Raw genomic sequence first — 18,131 nt, forward strand, 5'->3', positions numbered from 1 at the left:
TTTATAGCAGGATGAGTACTCTCTGTGACTGATGGTAGTTATGTTTTATTTTGAGAAGGACAAATCATTAAAAAGATTGATAGGGCTGGTGGTATTTTAAACTGAAAGCAGAACCAAGGCAAACAAGGTAGTTGAGGTATGAAGTTGGAACACAATAACATATGGGTGTACTTTTCATCAATTTAGCTAAGACCTAGGGAGGTCTTCCAATAGACGGAAGGCAGAAACAGGCAGTAACACAGTGATCTTTAGGTCCACTGGACAATTTAGCATAGGCAGCTCGGGCTGTTTGCTCAGTGATTAACAATTGAGATAAACAGATGGAGACAGGACTGTGTCATAATTAAGGTCAACAGTGTCCTTGGTATTACTGATACTGCCCCTAGGTAGGAGAAAAACAGACAGAGGAAGGAAGGTCAAGGTCAACCTAACTTAAAAAACTTTAAAAAATTATGATTAAAATATACATAAAATTTACCATTTTCATAATTTTTAAATGTACAAATCAGTGTCACTGATCATGCACATTGTTATGCAACTACCACCAGCATCTATCTCCAGAACTTTCTCATCTTCCCAAACTGAAACTCTGTATCCCTTAAACTCTCCATTTCACTCTACTCGTGAAACCGCTTTTCTCTCTTTATGTAGTTGTCTATTGTAGGTGCCTGATACAAGTGGAATCATATTAAATTCTGAATATAAAATTAAAAAAATTTTAAAAAAATATTGATATTTTTGATTTGACTTTTCACTTAGCATATTTTCAAGGTTCATTAATGCTGTAGCATTTATCAGACTTTCATTCCTTTGTCTTTTCAAGGCTGTATAATGTACTGTTGCGTGTATACACTAAATTTAGAAAACTAATTAATCTGTCAATGGACATGTGGGTTGTTTCCTCCTTTTAGCTGCTGTGAATAAGCTACTATGAACACGGGTATACAACGTACAAATATGTCCCTGCTCTCGTTTTTCCAAAGGCTGCTCCTTGCTGCCTCCACTCTTTTTACTCCCAGTACCCTTTTACAGGTAGCACCTGGTACTTGTCTTTGACGCAAAAACAGGTTTTAATTAGGCAAAATGTGAGAAATGTGTGGCCATTTGCAAGTTTTAATGGTAATCAACCCGGGTTTGGGGTTGCTCCTATAAAGTGAAGTACCTCCTGAGGTGGCAGGAAATGCAGGTATTTAAAGGGAAGGGCATACCAGGACAATGTAATTTCTTCTTTGCTCATTCACTTTTAAAATGGCTGAAGGGCAGGTACTCTAGCCTTGAGACCTTCAACTCATGGTGTACCCTCCAGCAACAGAGAACTTCTTTTTAGTCCTTAAACTATGGTCTCTATTGCTAGTTTTTCAAACTTGAACACAGCCTTTTCCTTTTCTGGGAAGTTGTCCTAGTCTCCACCATTCTGTGCATATAGCACTTGCCCTTCTGTACTGGGGTCACCTTTACTTGTTTAGCCACCCTCATGATGGGGATGATCCTGGTTTTGTAGAGGTGAAACTTATATACCACTGGGGGGCCCTAAACAAAACAAATAATTAAAATGACAAATCCCAACACATTACTAGAGACTTGGAGATTCAGATCCTCCTTCTTAGATCTCTCTGGGTAACTTATTAGAAATGCTTACATACATTTGCTTCCTAATCCCTGGGGCCCATGCTTTCTACAGTCTACAGTAACAGGACTGGAGAAAAACACCCGAAACTCTATGAACAAGAAATTGTCGATCCCACGGAAGCCACTGTAAAACCGAAGAGGAAAGATGGACCGAACCTGAACTAGTTACAATCTAAACCCCTCCTGGGATTACCGCTACCCAGTCCCCTCCCTCACCACACTCCTCTTATGAGGAACTTCTCCACAACTCTCAGCAACTGCCTGTTCTCCCAGGAGGCCATGCAAGCGAAGGGTCCTGAAGCTTAAGATTTATTAGCTTCATATAAAGGTCTGAGCGGACCTTTCAGGCCAGGCAGCGTATCACTTGCCTATGTTCCTTGCACCCAGGTTAGGGCCTACCACAGGGTAGGTGCTTGGAATGTGCTGGGGATTAAAGGCTTAAATCCTGCGGGCCCCTCAATCTGATCTAAGGACACGAGTGGCTTAGAGAACGGCGCGACAAGGCTGAGCGAAAGAAAACAAGGTGGTGTGGCTAGGAGTGGGCTCCTTCCCTCCGCTGGTGAGGGTGTGATCTTAGACTCTTGACAGAACAGGACATAAGGGCCGCGTTCCAACGGCGGCCTTCTCCCCTACCGGGGATAAGAACAGAAAGCACCCTGTGGGATCTGCAGAACAGCTCGCGTCTCATTCCAGGCGCCCGACAAGGTGGAACGCAAGACACCCCACTACCGGAAGTGTCTTTGAGAGTAAAAAAACGGCGGAAGTAGGCCGCAGCGCTTCCTCAGTATAGTCCCTCAAGTCGGCTCGCCTACTTTCTACGGGAAAGGGAGGTGCTCCACATTTCCATGCAGCTGTGCAGCGCCGCGGGTTCCACGCGCAGGCTCGGTTGGCCAATTGCACCTCCCATCCATTTTTTAGCCACCCAGTCCTTTCCCAGGTTCTCGAGCCAGGACGTGACGTATTCATACGTACTGGGGGCGGGACCTGAAGGGGAAAAGCGCTTGAGCCGGGATATCGCGAGAACATTCCGTTCCTTCGTAGTTCTCGTGCCTCGGCTCAGCTCTCGTCGCAACGAGATCTTTCGAGATCTTCTCCGCCCCCGCTACCGGCGCCTCCTCTGCGGCCACTGAGCCGGAGCCGGCCTGAGCAGCGGTCTCGGTTGCAGTCCCCACTGGAAGGACCTAGGCGCTCGCGTGGACGCCGCACGCCCCTCAGTAGCCTCGGCCCAAGAGGCCTGCTTTCCACGCGCTAGCCCCGCCGGGGTCCGTGTCCTGTCTCGGTGGCCGGACCCGGGCCCGAGCCCGAGCAGTAGCCAGCGCCATGTCGGTGGTGGGCATAGACCTGGGCTTCCAGAGCTGCTACGTCGCTGTGGCCCGCGCCGGCGGCATCGAGACTATCGCTAATGAGTATAGCGACCGCTGCACGCCGTAAGTGTGGGCCGGGCCGGCCGCGTGCACTGGGGTGAGGAGCTAATGCTTGTTCCAGTCTGGGACCCTCGCTGCTTGGGGAACGCGGGCCGAGGAGTCTCCTCCGTTCCAAGCCGAGGTCCCGGTGGGTCAGGGACCCCCACTGGGTACTAGGACACTAGGGGCCGCGACCCACTATGAGCGTGGGTGTGTGCTAAGCGCGAGGCCTTTTCCCCGGTGACCAGCCGGCCTGAGGAAGGCTTCTGGCCGGTACGCGGACCAGCGGAGGGCACGGATAGGAACTGGAAGGACTGCAGGCGTAGGATATAAACGGATCGCGGTCCTTTTCTGGAGGGCAGAGACCAGGCCCAGGTCGTACTGAGTCTTGTGAGTCCAACAGAGAGCTCAGAACTTTGCACACAGCAGGCGCTTAATAATAGTTGAATTGAATGGGTTCTGGGGCTTGCCAGCCTCGAGACCGTGGAGCGGTCAGCGTCCCACGTGAGTGGGGGCGGGGCAGCGCCCGGAAGAGAGCGAGCTGGAGCAGCCTCAGGCTCGGATTCCGGATGGACTCGGGATCTTGAGATTGGGGTGGCACGGATAGGAATTTAATAAAACCGGTGCTCTTACGATAACTTTACAGTCGCTTTTGTTTTCCACATTATTTCGGGGTATTGTACTATATTGGGTCATCCTCTGTTTTGTGCGCGTTAACCCCTCAATAGGGTTGCACTTTCCTGATAATGCATTCTAACCAGCGTGTTGGCCACTATTGTTAGTGGCTCAAGGGCCCTCGTTGACTTCTAGAACCCATAGTAAGTTTTGGGACCAGCACAGACATAGCTCTAAAAAATGGTGAGTCACTCAGGTCATTCATTGGTTACAGTAAAAGAGTCTGCCTTTCGAATACATGTAGATACATTTTAATCCATTGTCATGTTCTTAGACAAAACCTTGTAAGAAGTTCTGTATTTTCCATTCAGGGTCTCAATTCTTTTTTTTTTTTTTTTTTTTTTTGAGGCAGGGTCTTATTCTGGCTACAGGCTGGAGGGCAGTGGTGCGATCTTGGTTCACTGCAGCCTCGACCTCCCTGGCTCCTGGCTCAGGTGATTCTCGCACCTCAGCCTCCTGAGTAGCTGGCATTGCAGGCCTGTGCCACCATGCTAGGCTAATTTTCTGCATTTTTAGTAGAAATGGGGTTTCACTATGTTCACTCAGGCTGGTCTCGAATTCCTGGACTCAACCAGCCCTCCAGCCTCGGCCTTCCGGAGTGCTGGGATTACAGGCATGAACTGCCGCGCCCTGTTCAGGGGCTCAGTTGTTACTGATTGATTGATTGAGGTGGAGTCTCGCTCTGTCGCCCAGGCTGGACTGCAGTGGCATGATCTCGGCTCACTACAACCTCGGCCTCTGGGGTTCATGCGATTCTCCTCCCTCAGCCTCCTGAGGAGCTGGGATTACAGGCTCGTGCCACCAAGCCCGGCTAAATTTTGTATTTTTAGTAGAGACGGGGTTTCGTTGAGTTGCCCAGGCTGGTCTTGAACTCCTGACCTCAAGTGATCCTCCCGCCTCGGCCTCCCAAACTGCTAGGATTATAGGCGTGAGCCACGGTGCCCGGCCCCAGGGACTCAATTTTAAGGTCCATTATTTTCACCCTGAATTTTTGTCACATTTCTTCAGCAGGTTTCAGCCAAACTAGATTGTTCAGAAGTCTCACATTTCCCTTCTGATTGTCAAATTTCTGCACCCTCCCCACCTCCTAACCCAGGTGCTTCCCCTGAAAACTCATCCCAGAAACCAAAACTGTAGTTTGCCGGCCCTTTGCTGAGTTTAGTCTTGTTAGCAGCTCTATTAAGGCTTCTTTTCTTTTTTTTTTTTTGAAAAGGAGTCTCGCTGCTCCCTACGCTGGAGTGCAGTGGTGTAATCTCGGCTCACTGCAGCCTCTGCCTCCTGGGTTCAAGCGATTGTCCTGCCTCAGCGTCCCAAGTAGCTGGGATTACAGGTGTGTGCCACCACGCCTGGCTAGTTTTTGTCTTTTTTAGTAGAGACGGAGTTTCACCATGTTGGCCAGAGTGGGCTTGAACTCTTGATCTCAAGTGATCCGCCTAGCTTGGCCTTCCAAAGTGCTGGGATTACAGGAGTGAGCCACTGCACCCGGCACAGTTTTATTAAGGTTTAATTCATATACTATACAATTTACCCAGTTGAAGTGATCATTTTTAGTGTAGTCACAAAACAATGCAACCATTACTGTAATCAATTTTAGAACATTTTCATCACTCCCCCCAAAAGCCCTGTGCCCTTTAGCAGTCTATTTTCCCTATTTGTACTTTTTAACAATAGGTAGTCTAACTTGCATCTCCAGGGAAGTGTATCGTGCTCTTTTTTTAAGCATTAAAGTTTGTTTTTAAGCAATTTAGTATTTATTTGAGAATATCTTTGGATCCATGTTTTCTTGGGTCTGTAAAATGTCTCCCCCAAGGAACTGAAAAGGCTAAAGCGCTGAGTTAATGTATTTAGTGGCTTGGTCCTTTCCTGCCCTGTGATTGAACACACTTTAGCTCCAAAGGAGGCACAGGAAGAGAATCCCAAGTATTGGGAAGAACAGTGTTCCTATCCTTTCTTTTAGATTATTATCCCGTGCTTCTGTTTTTCTTTTAGAAAGACAGTAGCTGCAACAATTATACCATGAATTGTATTTGAAACTGAGTTGTTTCAAATAAAAAATTTGCCTCAAAGACATTGATGTATGACCCCATACACCATGAAATTGTGATAAGAAAATTCCATTTAAATACTTTAATTTTCCTTACATGTTTTCTTTATATTTTCTTTCCTAGTTTTCATTGACATACAGGCATGCCATACATTTCAAGTAATTTCTGAACTGTATGACTTTGATTCACTTTGATTACTCTGTGTTGGAGTCTTGGGCTAAATAGAAAATGGTAGCAGGAAGGTTGATTTATTTTTTTGGTAGCGGTTATGGAGGAAGGGATTCGGAGCTCATACATACAAAAAGACTGCATGTTGTGGGTTTGTTTTAATGTGAGAGTGGAAATGAGATGTAAGTCTTAGAGGGTTTGCTATGGTGGAAGTACCTCGTTTTCAGATTGTCGGTGTAACAATCTGGATTAGGTTTTTGAGGAGCCAGTGGAGTCTCATCCAGAAGAGACCCTTGATTTTCCACCCAATTTAGGCTTCCTTCATTTTATCAGATGTTGAGTGCCTCTGATGTGGTAGCCATTTTTCTAAGGACTGGAGGTACTGTCGTGAACAAATAAGATCATGTTATTATGGACATGGCTGGTGGATTAAACCAAATGCTAAACAAAAATATATAGTAATTAATGTGGTAAAGGGCAAGGTGGAAAAGTACAGAATACAGTGAGAGTATAGAATAAGCTGGTCTAATTTAAATTGGATGGAAGGATCTGGCACGATAGCTTATGACTATAATCCCAGCACTCTGGGAGGCTGAGGTAGGAGGATCGCTTGAGGTCAGGAGTTCGCAACCAGCTTGGCCAACATGGTGGAACCCTGTCTCTACTAAAAATACAAAAATTAGCCAGGTGTGGTGGCCGGCACCTTTGGTCCCAGGTACTCTGAAGGGTGAGGCAGGAGAATCGCTTGAACCTGGTAGGCAGAGGTTGCAGTGAGCCGAGATCATGCACTGCACTCCAACCTGGGTGACAGAGCGAGACTCTGTCTCAAAAATAAGTTGGATAGGAGGTGCTTTGAAAGAAATACCATTTGAGACCTGAGGATGAGTAGGATTTTACCTTGGAGGTCACAGTAGGTTTGAGGAAGTATTGTTGCAGGCAGAAGGAACAGCAAGTGGGAAAGACCTGAGCAGCAAGAGCTGCATGCTTGATATATTGAAAAGCAGCCATGACTCTTGCAGCTGCTTGAGAGAATGCTGTGAGATGAATCTGAGGAATTAGGCAGAGCCTTGTAAATAATAATAAGGATTTTTATCTAGGTGCGGTGGGAAGTGATCCAGTATTTATTTTTTGAGACAGAGTCTCGCTTTGTCACCTAGGTTGGAGTGCAATGTTGTGATGATGCACGTACACGTGGCTAATTTTTGTATTTTTAGAGAGACGTAGTTTCGCCATGTTGGCCAGGCTGGTCTCGAACTCCTGGCCTCGAGTGATCCGCCCGCCTTGACCTCCCAAAGTGCTGGGAATACAGGCGTGAGCCACCATGCCCGGCCTGTAAAATTCTATATTATGGCTCTAACATGTTTTATTCAAACAGGTTATTTCTAATTTTTTGCTGTTACCAATAGTTCTTCAATAAGTAGCCTTACATATTTATGTTACAATGTTAATGCTTTTATTTTTGTTGTGTAGATTTCCAGAGGTGAAGTTGCTAGGGTAAGGGATATACTGTATATACTTAAAGTTTCAGTAATATTGCCAGAATTCTTTACACAAATATAAGGGATTAATTTGCAGTAGGAACAGATGTGATTTCTCTACTTCATTGGAGATTATGAGAATTATAATGAGTTAAAACTGTAACTCATACCTTTTTCTTGCCATAGTGCTCAGAATAGTGCCTGGGGTTCAGTAAATACTACCAAAGTATTTGCTAATGATACTATTACATATTATATTTTTTATTAATTTTTTATGAGATTAGGTCAGTAAGATGAAATCTATGGAAGTTTACCTTTTGGGTTCTGCAACTGTGTACTTTTAAAGTGCAAAGGTTAATTACTGAGGAATTTGCTGTGTTTTTAGGAACTGCAAATCTCAAAAGTATGAGTTGTTTGGTCTGTTTGGTATCAGCCCTTTTTGGTACTTTGTAGTCCATGGCTAATGCAGTAACCAGAGAGTACTCTGATTAATGTCTCTGTTTCCATTCCAGTTTAGCCTATTAGTTGTATTTGATCGTCTAATTATTGCGGTTTCTCTGAAAAGCTCATTTTCTCCAATTGTTGAAGAAAGTGAATTAGAGCAACAGCTGTCGTAATATCCTGAGAGTAGTTCTGCATACTTTTTTTTTTTTCTTTTGAGACAGTGTCCCACTCTGTTGCTCAGGCTGGAGTGCACTGGTGCAATATTGGCTCACTGCAACCTCCGCGTCTCAGGCTCAAGCAGTTCTGGTGCCTCAGCCTCCCAAATAGCTGGGACTATAGATGCATGCCACCGCGCCCAGCTATACATACACTATAAAATCGAAACTATACCTTTTAAAGGATCTGTGCCAATTGCAGCTGTTCATAATATCCTCTCAGAATGTGCATAAATATTTGGTCAATAGTCTCTTTTAAGAAAGGGAAAACAGTGATATTCTCTGGCTGAAAAAGGATGTAATTTCTAGGACTTAAAGATTAGAACAGAGAGATCTTTTTTTTTTTTTTTTTGAGACGGAGTCTCGCGCTGTGTCACCCAGGCTGGAGTGCAGTGGTGCGATCTCGGCTCACTGCAAGCTCCGCCTCCCAGGTTCAGGCCATTCTCCTGCCTCAGCCTCCGAGTAGCTGGGACTACAGGCGCCCGCCACCACGCCCGGCTAGTTTTTTGTATTTTTAGTAGAGACGGGGTTTCACCATGTTAGCCAGGATGGTCTCGATCTCCTGACCTCGTGATCCGCCCGCCTCGGCCTCCCAAAGTGCTGGGATTACAGGCTTGAGCCACCGCGCCCGGCCTGAACAGAGAGATCTTAAACTTGATTTGAATTAACTCCCTGCAATTTGGAATGGAGGAAAAGCAATATCAGTCAAACAGCAAATGTATGAGTACTTCTTAGGAGTTAAGCAGCATCGACTTGGCATTGTGTGTAGTATAGAGGAAGTGTAAGATAGAGATTCCTGCTGTCTAGTTGTAATCAATGTAGTTAAAATATGAATAACATCAGCAGCAGTAAATAGAAAGAGTCCAGTTATGGACAAGGCTCTGTGATACAGACCTAAAATATGTTCAAAGGAGATGTAAGCAGTGGAGGCTAAAGTGATGAGGAAAGACTGGAGTGAGACTTGAACAAATAGGATTAGATAATACATGGAATAAAGGATTCAGATAGTTTGAGTGACGTATAGAAGTAGGAATGAATTAAGGCTGGCGGTGGTGGCTCATGCCTGTTATCCCAGCACTTTGGGAGGCCGAGGCAGGAGAATTACTTGAGGAGTTTGAGACCAGCCTGGACCCTGTATTTAATTTTTTAAATACAAAAAATTTAAAAAATTAACAGGCTGTGGTGGTATGCCAGCTACTTGGGAGGATGAGGTGGGAGGATCACTTGAGGTCAGTGATCAAGGCTGCAGTGAGCCGTGATCGAGTACTACACTCCAAGACTGGGCGACAGAGTGAGAATCGTCTCTTAAAAAACATAACGGGCCGGGCGCGGTGGCTCAAGCCTGTAATCCCAGCACTTTGGGAGGCTGAGACGGGTGGATCACGAGGTCAGGAGATTGAGACCATCCTGGCTAACGCGGTGAAACCCCGCCTCTACTAAAAAATACAAAAAACTAGCCGGGCGAAGTGGCGGGCGCCTGTGGTCCCAGCTACTTGGGAGGCTGAGGCAGGAGAATGGCGTAAACCTGGGAGGCGGAGCTTGCAGTGAGCTGAGATCCGGCCACTGCACTCCAGCCTGGGCGACAGAGCCAGACTCAGTCTCAAAAAAAAAAAAAAACAAAAAAAAACAAAAAACATAACGGGGCTGGGCACGGTGGCTCATGCCTGTAATCTCAGCACTTTAAGAGGCTGAGGTGGACGGGTCACCTGAAGTCAGGAGTTTGAGACCAGCCTGGACAACGCGGTGAAACCTCATCTCTACTAAAAAATACAAAATCAGCTGGGTGTGGTGGTGCGTGCCTATAATCCCAGCCACTCGAGGCTGAGGCACGAGAATTGCTTGAATTCGGGGGGTGGAGGTTGCAGTGAGCTGAGGTCACGTCATTGCACTCCAGCCTGGCCAACAAGAGTGAAACTCAATCTCAAAACCCCAAAAACAAAAACAAAACAAAACAGGGCCGGGTGTGGTAGCTTACACCTGTAATCTCAGCACTTTGGGATGCCGACTGAGGTAGGGGGATCACTTGAGCTCCAGAGTTCGGGACCATACTGGACAACATGGCGAAACCCCATCTCTACAAAAAGTACAAAAATTGGCCAGGCGTGCCTCACGCCGGTAATCCCAGCACTTTCGGAGGCTGAGGTGGGTGGATCCCCTGAGGTCAGGAGTTTGAAACCAGCCTGGCCAACATGGTGAAACACTGCCTCTACTAAAGATACAAAAATGAGCTGGGCGTGGTGGCGCGGGCCTATAGTTCCAGCTCCTCAGGAGGCTGAGGCAGGAGAATTGCTTGAATCCAGGAGGCAGAGGTTGCAGTGAGCCGAGATGATGCCACTGCAGTCTAGCCTGGGTGACAGAGCGAGACTCCGTCTCAATAATACAATAATAATAAAAAAAGAGGCTGGGTACGGTGGCTCATGCCTGTAATCCCAGCACTTTGGGAGGTCGAGGCAGGTGGATCACTTGACATCAGGAGTTTGAGACCAGCCTGGCCAACGTGGGAAAACCGTGTCTCTAAAACTACAAAAATTAGCTGGGTGTGGTGGCAGGTGCCTGTAATCCCAGCTATTTGGGAGGCTGAGGCAGGAGAATCACTTGAACCCGGGAGGCAGAGGTGCAGTGAGCCGAGATTACACCATTGCACTCCAGCCTGGGTGACAAGAGTGAGACTTCGTCTCAAAAAAAAAAAAAAAAAATTAGCTACGCATGGTGGTGCACACCTATAGTCCCAGGTTCTCGGGAGGCTGAGGTAGGAGGATTGCTTGAACCTGGGAGGTGGAGGTTGCAGTGAGCAGATATGGAGCCTCTACATTCCAGCCTGGGTGACGGAGTGAGACCCTGTCTCAAAACCAGAAAAAAACCCAAAATGTGTGTATACATGGGGTTTGGAGTCTGACGGTCCTAATTTTGAATTATAGACTCTAATACGTTTCTGGGCACATTGACTTGACTTGAATCAGCTCTTCCTCTATACGAATCCCATTTCTCAGAGAATTTAGGATTATCAAGTGTAGGCTGCTTAGCACACCACCTGGCACAGAAGGCTCTGTAATGAGAACTATGAAACAAGGAAGCTTGACCTGCTTGGATGAGAGAGGATTCCTGCTATGGATAGGGATCAGGGATGTAGACTGTGCAAAATTTGAAAGTTCTTGTTGACTGGAAAGTAGTAGATGTATTTCCTTTGAATGTTCTTGTCATGCTTATTCCACGTCAAAATCCTCAAGGAATAATTCAGCCATTGAAGACTTTTCAGAGCATTTATTGAGGAGAAGCAAACTGATAGTGGTATATCAGTTTTACTTTTTTTTTTTTAAGGACTTACTAGATTTATTAGGATTACATAGGAGTATTTACCTAAATGTTAATAGTGGCCCTCTGTGGTGGGGGGAGGGTCGTGGAAGTATATATAGTTTTTATTTTTTTTCTTCATACTTTTCTAATTTTCTACGGTAAACTTGTACTAAAAAGCATTGAATTAGGTTCTAGTGCTAGCGCTAATATTCAAGTTATTATTTTTGAGTATTCATCTCATTTAAATATTAGGTTTATGTAAGCTTTTAGTTTTCAAAATCCTTCAATTTGTGCTGTTTTACTTTTTTTTTTTTGCGATGGAGTTCACTCTGTCACCCAGGCTGGAATGCAGTGGCACAATCTCGGCTCACTGCAACCTCTGCCTCCTGGGTTCAAGTGATTCTCCTGCCTCAGCCCCCTGAGTAGCTGGGATTACAGGCACGCGTCACCATGCCTGGCTAATTTTTGTATTTTTAGTGGAGACGGGTTTCACCATGTTGTCCAGGCTGGTCTCAAACTCCTGACCTCAGATGATCTGCCTGCCTTGGCCTCTCAAAGTGCTGGGATTACAGGCGTGAGCCAGCACGCCTGGCGCTGTTTTACATATTGACCCAATTCAGCAAATTGATCATACTCTGTTTTCAGTTGTCCTTTTTTAATGGAAGTAGTACTTTTTTTTTTTTTTTTTTTAAATCCCACATCAATAGATAATTTTAAAGGTAGCTGACTGGGTTTCAGTTCCAGTAGGTGAAACAGTATTTTTTTTTTTTTTTTTTTTTGGGACAGGGTCTCACTCTGTCTCTCTGACTGGAGTGCAGTGGCATGATTATAGCTCACTGCAACCTTGACTGTAAGAACTGAGTTTTAAATTTTATTTAGTTTTAAATAATTTAAATTTAAATAGCCACATGTGGCTAATGGCTGCTTCATTAGACAGCATGTATCTGTAACAGAAGACTTCGGATTTTACATTTTTCATTAAGACCTGGTACACGCACACACAACTGAAAAGCTTCATTAAACAACAGTACATTCACATGCAATGCATGCATGTTTTCTTTTTTTTTATTTTGAGTCGGAGTCTCGCTCTGTCACCCAGGTTGGAGTGCAGTGACGTGATCCCCGTTCACTGCAAGCTCCATCTCCTGAGTTCACACCATTCTTCTGCCTCAGCCTCCTGAGTAGCTGGGACTGCAGGCGCCCGTAACCACGCCCGACTAATTTTTTGTATTTTTAGTAGAGACGGGGTTTCACCGTGTTAGCCAGAATGGTCTCGATCTCCTGACCTTGTGATTCACCCGCCTCGGCCTCCTTAAGTGCTGGGATTACAGGCTTGAGCCACCGCGCCCGGCAAATTATTACTTTTTATTTGGGGGTCGGGGTGGGGTGAGAAGGCTTTACAGACAAAATAGATGCCATTTCTAGAGAATACATGAAGGTACTGGGCATTTCAGATGTAAAAAGTGACATAAGAAAAGCAGGAAGATTGGGATACTTTATTCAACTTGGGTTGATTGTGTGGATGAAATACAGCTGGAAAAGGGATTGGGTTGGGAGAAGCCTTAGGTTCCATATTAAGGAATATAGATTTTTGTTTGTTGGTAGTTGGTTTTGTTAGGAAGGTAATAGGAAGCAAGACGGTTTCAGAGTTACTGATGTAGAATAGGAAATTAACCCTACAGCAGGATTTGCAGGAAAGTTGGGAAATGTAATTGTTTTGAGGAGATAAAGGTTTGAAAAAGGGCTGCAGGAAACAATGGAAGATGAGTAACATTGCTCTTTCATTATGTTGTGATTGGGGTTATGGTGGGATATACCTTAGAAATTTAGATCTGGTGGTATTTAGAAAGATGGAGGTGTGCCAATTGTTAGGCTTATGCTAGGCAGCCTTTTTGAGGTGGAGGAAGTGGGTAAGATTGCCTTGGGCAATTTCCTAAGGGGCAATATAGGCTTTGAGAGGAGTGACATTTACTTGGTACTGAGGATTTTGTTTATTTGCATCTAGTGTCTAAAACAGATTTTATTTGTTTTAGTGATTGGTGACATAGTTGCAGAAAGGCAGAGCTTGACACCTTTGCTTTTGAGGGGCTACTCGCAGCACTTTCTAGGCCCAAAAGCTTAGGATTTGGAGGAATTCTGATGAGGTCCTAGGGTATACCATGTTTGTTCTTCCTGTCATTTAATAGAAGGTGTGGCTTCCTGTAGCTGCCCTGGGAGATTGGCTCACAGGGGTTCTTCGCCATTGGTTGTAAAGGACCACTGAAGCCCAGGGAGGCCCAGCATTCTACCAGTTTCCACAGGGCTCTTAAGTTTATGTTTCTGCCAAATTAATAGGTCATCTAATTTAGTCAGATTTGGACCAAGGCAGTATGGTTCCAGAGCTGTTATTTACTCTGTTGACTTGGAAGAATCAGGAGTTCAGCGAGGATAAGAGTCAAAGCTTTAGACATCACCTACAGTCCTGACTTCATTGCTTTCAGATTGCATGACCCTGGATAAATTTATTTACTATGGTCTTGCTCGCTCTGTCTCCCAGGCTGGAGTGCGATAGCATGATCACAGATTGCTGCAGCCTCAGCCTCCTGGGTTCAGGTGATCCTCCTGCCTCAGCCACCCCCACCCTGTGACTCCGCCATAGCTGGGACTACAGGTGCTCACCACCATGCCCAGCTAAGTTTTTTTTTTTTTTTTTTTTTTTGAGGTGGAGTCTCGCTGTGTCGCCCAGGCTGGAGTGCAGTGGCAAGATCTGGGCTCACTGCAAGCTCCGTTTCCTGGGCTCACGCCCTTCTCCTGCCTCAGCCTCCCGAGTAGCTGGGACTACAGGTGCCTGCCACCATGCCCAGCTAATTTTTTTGTATTTTTAGTAGAGACGGGGTTTCACTGTGTTAGCCAGAATGGTCTTGATCTCCTGACCTCATGATCCGCCTGCCTTGGCTTCCCAAAGTGCTAGGATTACAGGAGTGAGCTGCCGTGCCCAGCCTTGTGTGTTTTTTTTTGTTTTTTTTTTTGTTTTTTTTTTAATAGAGACAGAGTTTCACCGTGTTGCCCAGGTTGGTCTTGAATTCCTGGACTCAAGTGATCCACCTGTCTTGGCCTCCCAAAATCTTGGGATTACAGGCTTGAGCCACTGCGCCCAGCCAAATTAATGCTTTTTTTTTTTTTTTTTTTTTTTTTTTTGAGACGGAGTCTCGCTCTGTAGCCCAGGCTAGAGTGCAGTGGCTGGATCTCAGCTCACTGCAAGCTCCGCCTCCCGGGTTCACGCCATTCTCCGGCCTCAGCCTCCCGAGTAGCTGGGACTACAGGCGCCCGCCACCTCGCCCGGCTAGTTTTTTGTATTTCTTAGTAGAGACGGGGTTTCACCGGGTTAGCCAGGATGGTGTTGATCTCCTGAACTCGTGATCCACCCGTCTCGGCCTCCCAAAGTGCTGGGATTACAGGCTTGAGCCACCGCGCCCGGCCTGCTTTTTTGTTTTGTTTTGTTTTTGAGATGGAGTGTTGCTCTTGTTGCCCAGGCTGGAGTGCAGTGGCGCGATCTTGGCTCACTGCAACCTCTGCCTCCCAGGTTCAAGTGATTCTCCTGCCTCAGCCTCCCGAGTAGCTGGGATTATAGGCACCCACCACCACGCCCAGCTAATTTTTTTGTATTTTTAGTAGAGACAGACCATGTTGACCTGGCTGGTCTCGAACTCCTGACCTCAGGTGATCTGCCCTCCTCGGCCCCCCCAAAGTGCTGGGATTACAGGCATGAACCACCACACCTGGCCAAAATTGACTTATACTTACTAACGCCTTTTTTTGTTTGTTTTGTTTTTGAGACAGAGTCTCGCTCTGTTGCCAGGCTGGAGTGCAGTGGCGTGGTCTCGGCTCACTGCAACCCCCAACTCCCCGGTTCAAGCAATTCTCCTGCCTTAGACTCCTGAGTAGGTGGGATTACAGGCACATGCCACCACGCCCAGCTAATTTTTGTATTTTTAGTAGAGACAGGGTTTCACCGTGTTGGCCTGGCTGGTCTCAAACTCCTGACCTCAGGTGACCCACCTGCCTCGGCCCCTCAAAGTGCTGGGATTACAGGTGTGACCCACCGCACCCGGCCAAAATTTACTTATTAATGCCTTTTTTTTTTTAAGACAGAGTCTCGCTGTGTCACCAGGCTGGAGTGCAGTGGTGCGATCTTGGCTCACTGCAACATCCGACTCCTTGGTTCAAGTAATTCTCCTGCCTCAGCCTCCTGAGTAGGTGGGATTACAGGCACGTGCCACCATGCCCAGCTAATTTTTGTATTTTTAGTAGAGATGTGATTTCACCATGTTGGCCAGGATGGTCTCGATCTCCTGACCTCGTGATCTGCCTGCCCTGGCCTCCCAAAGTGCTGAGATTACAGGCGTGAGCCACTGCGCTTTTTGAGCATAAGCACGGCGTTTTTTCTTTTAACCTTCAAGCAGGTTTCAGTTTCGCCTTGCTAAAAGAAGCAGTAAATAGATTAAATCAGGAGATATTGTATGAATTGGTGATTTAGAAGAATGTTCAAAAGTGGGGATGGGCCGGGCGCGGTGGCTCAAGCCTGTAATCCCAGCACTTTGGGAGGCCGAGGCGGGTGGATCACGAGGTCAGGAGATCGAGACCATCCTGGCTAACATGGTGAAACCCCGTCTCTACTAAAAATACAAAAAACTAGCCGGGCGAGGTGGCGGGCGCCTGTAGTCCCAGCTACTCGGAGGCTGAGGCGGGAGAATGGCGTGAACCCGGGAGGCGGAGCTTGCAGTGAGCCGAGATCGCGCCACTGCACTCCAGCCTGGGCGACACAGCGAGACTCCGTCTCAAAAAAAAAAAAAAAAAAGTGGGGATGAAGTTCCTTGTCGGAAAGTCTGAGTCCTGGCCAGGTACAGTGGCTCACGCCTAAATGTCAGCATTTTGGGAGTCCAAGATGGGTGAATCATCTGAGGTCAGGAGTTCGAGAGTAGTCTGACCAACGTGGCGAAACTCCGTCTCTACTAAAAATAGAAAAATTAGCTGAGCGTGATGGTGCATGCCTGTAATCCCAGCTACTCGGGGGGCTGCGGCAAGAAAATCACTTGAACCTGGGAGGTGGAGGTTGCAGTGAGCTGAGATAGGGCCACTGCAGTCCTGCCTGGGCGACAGAGTGAGACTCTTAAAAAAATAATAAAATTGAGTGCCTGGAAACTAGTTTTGGAAAAATTACTTTTTTACTTATTTAATAGGGCGAGAGTTGTTTTCAGGGTTTGTAGACTATATTCTTGGTGAAGTTATGAGCTGTCTTAAAAATGTTAATTGATACATTGATATGAGGGTACATTATTTTATACTGGGATTTTGAACAAGAGACTTGAAAAATAATTAGAGAATGGTAGAGACTGTCTAGTCCACCTCTCTTACAGGTAGTTATCACATCAGACCTGTGCTCCAGCATGTAAATGACAGAACTCAGTTGTAAGAGGCAACCCGTTCCATGGATAGATTTACTCAATAGAAAGGTCAAAATCGTAGATTTGTACCATTAAAATATATGACATTTTAGCTGACACTCAGATCTTGCCTGCTATGCTTTTGGATTTATCATTGCAGTAAGATTTAGTTCTTAAAGTGTATGTTTTGTCTTCCAGGGCTTGCATTTCTTTTGGTCCTAAGAATCGTTCAATTGGAGCAGCAGCTAAAAGTCAGGTAAAGTTTCATTTTTTTTCCTAAACTGACTTATTTCTTCTGTTCATCCATGTGTTCAGCAAGTAGTTGAATGCCCATTATGTACCTAGCACTGGTAGACCCTGGGTATAGAACTGACATACACACCTGTTCTCTGTTCTCATGGACAGTCAGCCCTCAGAATTCCATGGGTTCTGCATCTGTAGATTCAAACAACTGTGGATCAAAAATATTTTTGGGAAAAAATATAACACTGCAATAATAAAAAATACAAATAAAAACAATCCAGTGTAACAACTATTTACATAGCATTTACATTGTATTATGTGTTATAAGTAATCTAGAGACAATTTCAAGTATACAGGAGGATGTGCGTAGGTTATAGGCCAATACTGTGTCATTTTGTATAGGGACTTGAACATCTGTGGATTTTGGTCTAATTCAAGGGGTGCCCTGGAATCAATCCCCTGCAGATACCCAGGGACCACTGCGTCAGTGAGAAGCACATAGCCTTAAAATAGCATTAGCAGTATAATCTGTTTAATGCAAACTGCCAGGGTGTATTTTGTCCAGATCTTGTTAAGCAAGGCTTGCTTGTTCCTTGATATTTTACATGCTCCTTAAATCTGTCTTGTTGGGCCTTTCATCTTACTCATATATAAGGTAAGTGTTGATCTTATTAATCAAGTTTCTCAAGGAAGGAAAGCATATCTCTATAAATACATCAAAGGACTTGCCATTAGTTTACTCTGTAAACCAGGAACCTGATGTAGTTGCTGATTTCTGAATAACCAGAGCAGCAGAACCCCAAGAGTTCTGTATTCTAAGTGTCTGAGATATCTGTAAAATTAAAGAGTTGCATGTTTGACTTTCTTATGGTTCAACCTGGAGCAACCCTATAGGGTGAATCTGTTTTTGAATGGGGCAGGGCTTAAAATTTATTAGCCTAAAAAAGTGGTACTTGGGGCCGGGCGCGGTGGCTCAAGCCTGTAATCCCAGCACTTTGGGAGGCCGAGACGGGCGGATCACGAGGTCAGGAGATCGAGACCATCCTGGCTAACACGGTGAAACCCCGTCTCTACTAAAAATACAAAAAAACTTAGCCGGGCGTGGCGGCGGGCG

The 18,131-nt window shown here is 45.7% G+C and overlaps 1 protein-coding gene across 4 annotated transcripts in view; it reads left to right on the plus strand.

The window, feature by feature from the left end:
* Nucleotides 1-1,935: 1,935 nt before the first annotated feature.
* HSPA4 (heat shock protein family A (Hsp70) member 4) overlaps nt 1,936-18,131 on the plus strand; it is a 58,181-nt gene continuing 41,985 nt past the window's right edge. For 3 of the 4 annotated variants that reach the window (XR_003119798.1, XM_025387418.1, XM_025387419.1), the window contains exons 1-2: nt 1,936-3,056; nt 16,973-17,030. Coding sequence is in view for 3 of the 4 variants with exons in the window: in XM_025387418.1 (XP_025243203.1) it covers nt 2,950-3,056; nt 16,973-17,030 (165 nt within the window). In the remaining variant the exon portion in view is untranslated. The remainder of the gene's footprint in view (nt 3,057-16,972; nt 17,031-18,131) is intronic. The other variant, XM_025387417.1, reaches the window with a different exon arrangement.

Source organism: Theropithecus gelada, chromosome 6 (genome assembly GCF_003255815.1).
Source record: "Theropithecus gelada isolate Dixy chromosome 6, Tgel_1.0, whole genome shotgun sequence".
In the NCBI taxonomy this organism is placed as follows: Eukaryota; Metazoa; Chordata; class Mammalia; order Primates; family Cercopithecidae; genus Theropithecus; species Theropithecus gelada.